This window comes from Oncorhynchus kisutch, linkage group LG22 (genome assembly GCF_002021735.2).
Source record: "Oncorhynchus kisutch isolate 150728-3 linkage group LG22, Okis_V2, whole genome shotgun sequence".
Taxonomy (NCBI): Eukaryota; Metazoa; Chordata; class Actinopteri; order Salmoniformes; family Salmonidae; genus Oncorhynchus; species Oncorhynchus kisutch.
The window spans coordinates 33353353-33362256 of NC_034195.2; the positions used below are offsets into that span (position 1 = coordinate 33353353).

At 44.3% G+C, this 8904-nt stretch overlaps 1 protein-coding gene across 3 annotated transcripts in view; it reads left to right on the forward strand.

Annotated features, from left to right (window-relative positions):
* LOC109867643 (ras association domain-containing protein 8-like) overlaps positions 1–6189 on the forward strand; it is a 49988-nt gene extending 43799 nt beyond the window's left edge. For all 3 annotated transcript variants that reach the window (XM_020456893.2, XM_020456894.2, XM_031801988.1), the window contains 3 exons: positions 4054–4228; positions 4309–4416; positions 5846–6189. In XM_020456893.2, the coding sequence (XP_020312482.1) occupies positions 4054–4228; positions 4309–4416; positions 5846–5877 (315 nt within the window). In that variant the 3' untranslated portion in view covers positions 5878–6189. The remainder of the gene's footprint in view (positions 1–4053; positions 4229–4308; positions 4417–5845) is intronic.
* Positions 6190–8904: the final 2715 nt, after the last annotated feature.

Consider the following 8904-nt stretch of genomic DNA (forward strand, 5'->3'; position numbering starts at 1 on the left):
AGGTTGCGCTCTGATGTTGGGCGGTTAGGCCTGGCTCGCAGTTGGCATTCTGATTCATCCCCATTGTGTTTGATGGGATTGAGGTCAGATCTCTGTGCAGGCTAGTCAAGTTCTTCCGCATCGATCTCAAACCATTTTTGTATGGACCTCGCTTTGTGCACGGGAGCATTGTCATGATGAAACAGGAAAGGGCCTTCCTGAAACGGTTGCCACAAAGTTGGAAGCACAGAATCGTCTCTAGAATGTCATTTGTGTGCTGTAGCGTTGAGATTTCCCTTCACTGGAATACAGCCCCAGACCATTATTCCTCCTCCACCTAACTTTACAGTTGGCACTATGTATTCAGGCAAGTAGCTTTCTCCTGGCACCCACCAAACCCAGATTTGTCCGTCAAACTGACAGATGGTGAAGCGGGATTTCTCATTCTAGAGAACAAGTTTACACTTATGCAGGGCCCAATGGTGGTGAGCTTTACACCACTCCAGCTTGACATTGTGCATAGTGATCTTAGGCATGTGTGCGGCTGCTCGGCCATGGAAACTCATTTCATGAAGCTTCTGACAATCAGTTCGTGTGCTGACGTTGCTTCCAGAGGACCCCCCCCCCCCTCTTTGTCTGTCTCTCTCTCTCGACTGTTCTGACATTGTTGACTAGGCACAAGTGGAAAGTCGATTGGGTTAATTGATTAGTTTGCTTTTGTGTGTCAATGTTTAATTGATGGAGGAAAGGTTGACGTTGGAAAGACCAGTGTCGTCTTCTCTTCCACTTAGTTCAATTTTATTTCACCTTTATTTAACCAGGCAGGCTAGTTGAGAACAAGTTCTCATTTAGAACTGCGACCTGGCCAAGATAAAGCAAAGCAGTGCAACACAAACAACAACAGAGTTACACATGTAATAAACAAACATACAGTCAATAATACAATAGAACAAGTCTATATACAGTGTGTGCAAATGACGTAAGATAAGGGAGGTAAGGCAATAAATAGGCCATCGTGGCAAAATAATTACACTATAGCAATTAAACACTGGAGTGATAGATGTGCAGAAGATGATTGTGCAAGTAGAGATACTGGGGTGCAAAGGAGCAAAATAAATACAGTGGGGCAAAAAAGTATTTAGTCAGCCACCAATTGTGCAAGTTCTCCCACTTAAAAAGATGAGAGAGGCGTGTAATTTTCATCATAGGTACACTTCAACTATGACAGACAGAATGAGAAAAAAAATCCAGAAAATCACATTGTAGGATTTTTAATGAATTTATTTGCAAAATATGGTGGAAAATAAGTATTTGGTCAATAACAAAAGTTTATCTCAATACTTTGTTATATACCCTTTGTTGGCAATGACAGAGGTCAAACGTTTTCTGTAAGTCTTCACAAGGTTTTCATACACTGTTGCTGGTATTTTGGCCCATTCCTCCATGCAGATCTCCTCTAAAGCAGTGATGTTTTGGGGCTGTTGCTGGGCAACACGGACTTTCAACTCCCTCCAAAGACTTTCTATGGAGTTGAGATCTGGAGACTGGCTAGGCCACTCCAGGACCTTGAAATGCTTCTTACGAAGCCACTCCTTCGTTGCCCGGGCGGTGTGTCATGCTGAAAGACCCAGCCACGTTTCATCTTCAATGCCCTTGCTGATGGAAAGGCACTCAAAATCTCACGATACATGGCCTCATTCATTCTTTCCTTTACATGGATCAGTCGTCCTGGTCCCTTTGCAGAAAAACAGCCCCAAAGCATGATGTTTCCACCCCCATGCTTCACAGTAGGTATGGTGTTCTTTGGATGCAACTCAGCATTCTTTGTCCTCCAAACACGACGAGTTGAGTTTTTACCAAAAAGTTATATTTTGGTTTCATCAGACCATATGACATTCTCCCAATCTTCTTCTGGATCATCCAAATGCTCTCTAGCAAACTTCAGACGGTTCTGGACATGTACTGGCTTAAGCAGGGGGACACGTCTGGCACTGCAGGATGTGAGTCCCTGGCGGCGTAGTGTGTTACTGATGGTAGGCTTTGTTACTTTGGTCCCAGCTCTCTGCAGGTCATTCACTAGGTCCCCCCCGTGTGGTTCTGGGATTTTTGCTCACCGTTCTTGTGATCATTTTGACCCCACGGGGTGAGATCTTGCGTGGAGCCCCAGATCGAGGGAGATTATCAGTGGTCTTGTATGTCTTCCATTTCCTAATAATTGCTCCCACAGTTGATTTCTTCAAACCAAGCTGCTTACCTATTGCAGATTCAGTCTTCCCAGCCTGGCCTGGTGCAGGTCTACAATTTTGTTTCTGGTGTCCTTTGACAGCTCTTTGGTCTTGGCCATAGTGGAGTTTGGAGTGTGACTGTTTGAGGTTGTGTACAGGTGTCTTTTATACTGATAACAAGTTCAAACAGGTGCCATTAATACAGGTAACACGTGGAGGACAGAGGAGCCTCTTAAAGAAGAAGTTACAGGTCTGTGAGAGCCAGAAATCTAGCTTGTTTGTAGGTGACCAAATACTTATTTTCCACTATAATTTGCAAATAAATTCATTAAAAATCCTACAATGTGATTTTCTGGATTTTATTTTCTCATTTTCTCTGTCATAGTTGAAGTGTACCTATGATGGAAATTACAGGCCTCTCGCATCTTTTTAAGTGGGAGAACTTGCACAATTGGTGGCTGACTAAATACTTTTTTGCACCACTGTAACAGCATGGGGATGAGGTAGTTGGATGGGCTGTTTACAGATGGGCTATGTGCAGTGATCTGTGAGCTGCTCTGACAGCTGGTGCTTGAAGTTAGTGAGGGAGATATCGGCCTCCAGCTTCAGTGATTTTTGCAGTTCGCTCCAGTCATTGCCAGCAGAGAACTGGAAGGAAAGGAGGTCAAAGGAGGAATTGGCTTTGGGGGTGACCAGTGAAATATACCTGCTGGAGCACGTGCTACAGGTGGGTGCTGCTATGGTGACCAGTGAGCTGAGATAAGGCAGGGGCTTTACCTAGCAAAGACTTATAGATGACCTGGAGCCAGTGGGTTTGGCGACGAATACGAAGCGAGGGCCAGCCAACGAGAGCATACAGGTTGCAGTGGTGAGTAGTATATGTGGCTTTGGTGACAAAACGGATGGCACTGTGATGGACTGCATCCAATTTGCTGAGTAGAGTGTTGAGGGTATTTTGTAAATGACATCGCCAAAGTCGAGGATAGTCAGTTTTACAAGGGTATGTTTGGCAGCATGAGTGAAGGAGGCTTTGTTGCGAAATAGGAAGCTGATTCTAGATTTAATTTTGGATTGGAGATGTTTAATGCGAGTCTGGATGGAGAGTTTACAGTCTAACCAGACACCTAGGTATTTGTAGTTGTCCACATATTCTAAGTCAGAAATTCAAACTGATGGGTGTCTATAGTCAAAACATACTTTACTGATCGTTACAAGCTTATGAATTGTATGGTCAGGATTGTTAGACTTTTGCAGCTAGCAGTGGCTTTCTAGATGTATACAGCAGGTGGCTGGCTGGCTGTTCATTAATGATGATGAGCGTCTGACCTCTGAGATGTATGCTGTGGATGTTGCTGTACTCTTGTGGTGGGAATATGAATTACAGCCTTTGAAAGCCCAACATCAGCCAGTCTGTGTTTGTTCTAAGGATTATAAAACCTAAGTAACCTTGCAAATTACATTTCATGTCTTCCAGTTGGCTGTATATCTGTGGTTGTTTTATATTCCAGCTTGCATATTTGGGAGGTAGTCCTAGAAAACAAAGGAGGTGATTCATGCAATAGAAACATCTCACCATTTCTTTAATTATATGCATCTAAATCCAAATATTATTGAACCTGTCCGATGTACATTTCAGTGTCAAACACATATCTAATGGTGTATAATATTAATAGAATGAGATAAACTAAGAGAATGAGAAGAGATCTGTTAATTGAATCCCAAACCTAACTTTAGACCTATCCAACACCTATGCCTATAGAATCATCAACGGCGTCGGTGTAGGGGCTAGGAGTCTATCTGGGATTGGGTGTGACTGTCCCCCCCCCTCCCTCTCTGTGTTCCTCCCCAGGAGAAGCAGGAGGAGTTGGAGGAGCTGAACAAGGAGTTGAGGCAGTGTAACTTGCAGCAGTTCATCCAGCAGGCGGGAGTCCTGCCGACACACACACATTCACGCACAGACCTCAGCGACCAGCTGGACCAGCTAGAACTGGCTCATATGCTACAGGAAAGATACAGAAACGGAGGTACAGACACACACTCTCTCTCTCTCTCGCAATCTCGCACAGAAGATTGCTCCTCCTTAACCTCTGTCTCTCTCCACCAGGCCTGGGCCTGCTCCCCTCAGAGTCGCCACCCCGGCCCACAGCCAAGCAGTTCCTAGGACACCCCCGCAACCTGCAGAACCCGCTGGTGTCCAGCCTCCACCCAGAGGGTGTGTATGTGTGACACTATCTGCCGCTACCCCGCCCTGTCCCACTCCGGCCTTCCCATGCCTTAGCTTGACTTTTTGGGCCATGCCTGGCGACCACACTCCTCTGTTCTGGTACTAAGGGTGGAGGTCCAAGCATTGATCCCCCTCCCAGCCACCCCCAGGTTTCCCTTAACCTTTTGCTGTCCTCTGACTGCCCCTTACGCCTCTAATGCTATTTGGTTATCTGGTCATTCTGGTTATCTGTTGTATTGGTCCATCTACAATCATTATTTTCAACTCTATTTTCAACTCTTTTCAACTCTCCTATGCACATCTCCCCTCTCTCTTCTCTCTCTGTTTCTTTCCACCCGCTCCCCTTACTTTCTGATTCTCTCTCTCGACCCCACTCTTTCTCTTTCTGTCAGTCTCTCTCTCTGTTCCTCTGTGTTGTGGACTAACAGTAGCTCTGCCTCCTACTGCTCCCTCTATTCCAGCTGGACTGTAACACTCAGGCGGGTGGTGCAGCTGTGAGTTATTTCTGATCCCCCCCCCCCCCCCCCCCCCCCGTATGTTCCCCATCCCCTCTCTCCCCCCCAGTCAGTCCAGTGACGCAGGGTGTCTGTCCACCCGCAGAACAACAGGCCTGTTCTCCACACACAACAGAAACACACTATTACACTGTAACCACTCTATTTCCTTATAAAAGAGTGGGCCTCATTTAAATGCAGATGTTTTATTGGAAAAAATTCAAATTTGTGCTGCTTACAAGTGATAAATGTGGCTCAATGACTGACCATTCTGACTGTAGTGTAAAATACAATTGTGTTTGGTTGTACCAGAGAGCCTTCTGTCTCTGTTTGGGGGATTACTTCCATATTGCCTTGTATGTTGGTGACCTTTGACTTCCAAAGAGAAAGAGAGAGCCTGACCTTAGTGCTGTAAGATGTATTGCACAGTCCCTTCTCTCTTCTGTGTGAGGTCATGGGCCCTGTTTGAATACTTAAAACATGCATCCTTCACATTAGTTCTGATATTTCATATTAGTAATTTCTTCTAAGGACAGAGAATGGAACAATGCATTTCAGAAGTATTGAAACATGGCCATGGCCTAGTGTGTGTGTGTGTGTGTGTGCTCCCTCCTGGTTGCTGGGGTATTTTGGTGGTTTCTCTGGCTTTAGTGGGGAAATAGAGGTAGCATCCTTGAGGTAGAAGTTGCCTCACCACAGATCCTTGATCAGATGCCCCTAATCCAATCCATTAGGTGGTTAAATAAGAACTGACCCTGAATCAGTGGTTAGGGCTAACTTCTGCCCACTCCCAGGGAATGATTTACAATCTCTATCTACCAAGCTCTCCCTCCACCTTAACAAGAAAATTGTTTTCAAGAAAAGTGTTTTCGAAACCAAATGAAAGGAGACATCATCCCAACTTATTTTTGTGTGTCTTGCAGTCGTGACATCCAGAGAGTCGTCATGGAGATAAAACAAGGAACGGCAGGGCCAAGGAGTTGTTCACTGTTTACTTAATGTCACCAACACATATTCTATTTAACCCCTGTCTGTCTTTATACCTACTGTCTGTTATTATTATTATCATCCAGATTACCACATATACTATATACATACTGTGTATATACTAGCACATAAATATATTTATAGCATTTTACTACTGTACACTGCAAAGTACCTATGTATGAAATGTAAAATGATTTAGGAAAACCTTTACCTGGAGAATTATTACTTTGTTTGTGTATTTAAATATAATAAAATATTGTGCACTGTGTGTTAGATAAACTTCCTGTTGTTTTGATTGAATGAAACCGTTAAATCCTCCCCAAGACCACATCATCGTTGCATAATATATACCTGCATCTACAGGCCTGGTTAAGTGATGCAATAAGATATGGCAAGGATGGGCCACTGTTGGGAATGTCCAACTCTGAATATTTCACATGCCAGTGCATAACGCTGACTCAAAACTCCAGTCACCCTTTCTATGAGGCACTGTTTAATGATGTAGAACGCGCATGCCCCGCCCACTTGAGGATCTCTTTCAGCCATCGATTTCCTGTGATTGAGGGGTGCAAAATCTACTTGTCACTTAATTCTCGCTGGATTGATTACTTTCATTTGACTCCTGCGGCTCTTTCATACTTTTGCTTGTGCCTCTCGTTTTCCCCCGGTAACGTTACAAGCGCGGAAATGTTTGTAATGACCTGTCAAACACATTAATGGCTGAAATGGGCTCAATGGAATATATTGTATTTCCGTTGAATCTATAAGAACTCTAATGCTTCGTTGGGGATTTAATGAACCCTCTCGACACTTACATCACAAGAAAGAGAAGGAAGGAAAATGTATTTTGATGGGTTTTTAATTCCACAAAAAATATGAAAAAAATGAAAACAACTTCCGAAAATGAATACTCGGATTATAGTGACATTATGTTTGATCTCGCAAACAATGTAAAGTACTGTATGTTTAGATATGCAATCTAGAACCAAGCATGTTGATTTTTAATCCGAGGGTATCCTGCTATTGACACTAGTGGCTTCCTTACCAATTGAACATAGACACTGCCCTGGCCTGAAGTGGGGTTGTTTCGGAAGCATACAGTCAGTCCACATTCGAAGTTCCCAAACAGCAAAAACATTCAATGAGGTCCAGGGTTATGGTGCAACAAAAAGGTTTATTCTTCTTAAATCTAACATCAAAAAATGATTATCCTATCAATTTAAAGTCTAGATTACTTGACATGAAAAAATAAATAATATGGCCTGTTTGTATGCATGCATATGCATGTATGGCCAAACGACTATACTGCTCCCGCGTCTAGCTAGGACACTCCCCACCAAAGTCCCAACTTCCTGCCTTTATTTTATCACTAACACATTTACCACAGTACAATGAGTGGACAAGAGGGGGAGACAAACAACATTTCGCTAATAACAAAGGAATAAATCTCAATCAGGTAAATATATAAATCATAAAGGTTAATACCTAATATTTCATCATATACATTCATATTTAATATATTTACACACGTACATGGAGCTCTGTATGTTCTGTATACAAATATGTCGAAATTGTCTCTAACAGACACACTTGTTGAATAAAAAAAGAGAACATGACAACAACAGTAATTAATGAGGAAGTTTAGACAGCGCAGGTGAGTGTTGGTAGGTTAGATGGTGCAGGTGAGTGCTGGTAGGTTAGACTGAGCAGGTGAGTGCTGGTAGGTTAGACAGCGCAGGTGAGTGTTGGTAGGTTAGATGGAGCAGGTGAGTGTTGGTAGGTTAGATGGAGCAGGTGAGTGCTGGTAGGTTAGACGGAGCAGGTGAGTGCTGGTAGGATAGATGGAGCAGGTGAGTGCTGGTAGGTTAGATGGAGCAGGTGAGTGTTGGTAGGTTAGATGGAGCAGGTGAGTGCTGGTAGGTTAGATGGAGCAGGTGAGTGTTGGTAGGTTAGATGGAGCAGGTGAGTGTTGGTAGGTTAGATGGAGCAGGTGAGTGCTGGTAGGTTAGACGGAGCAGGTGAGTGTTGGTAGTTTAGATGGAGCAGGTGAGTGTTGGTAGGTTAGATGGAGCAGGTGAGTGTTGGTAGGTTAGACGGAGCAGGTGAGTGCTGGTAGGTTAGACGGAGCAGGTGAGTGCTGGTAGGTTAGACGGAGCAGGTGAGTACTGGTAGGTTAGACGGAGCAGGTGAGTGCTGGTAGGTTAGATGGAGCAGGTGAGTGTTGGTAGGTTGGATGGAGCAGGTGAGTGTTGGTAGGTTAGATGGAGCAGGTGAGTGTTGGTAGGTTAGACGGAGCAGGTGAGTTCTGGTAGGTTAGACGGAGCAGGTGAGTGTTGGTAGGTTAGACGGAGCAGGTGAGTGTTGGTAGGTTAGATGGAGCAGGTGAGTGTTGGTAGGTTAGATGGAGCAGGTGAGTGTTGGTAGGTTAGATGGAGCAGGTGAGTGCTGGTAGGTTAGATGGAGCAGGTGAGTGCTGGTAGGTTAGATGGAGCAGGTGAGTGCTGGTAGGTTAGATGGAGCAGGTGAGTGTTGGTAGGTTAGATGGAGCAGGTGAGTGCTGGTAGGTTAGACGGAGCAGGTGAGTGCTGGTAGGTTAGACGGAGCAGGTGAGTGCTGGTAGGTTAGATGGAGCAGGTGAGTGCTGGTAGGATAGATGGAGCAGGTGTTTGGTGGTTGCAGCCCTGTTCCACCCTGTTATGTTAATATTCGTATATGCAAATACAACGTGTATTTATGCCAATTAGGCATATTTTAACACAAAATAAAAACAAATAGCTGATGCAATATGAAAATGTATAAACTCGCCAGCCAGTTTATTATGTACACCACCCCGTTCCCGAATATGGATTGCTCCTACAGGCAGTAAGTCACTTGGCAGGCAGACAGTCATTGAGGAATTCAGTTACTGTTCGATTGAACGTTAGAATGGGCGAAATGAGTTACCTAAGCGACTTTGAGCTTGGAATGATAGCCGTTGCCAGGCGTGACAGGTCTG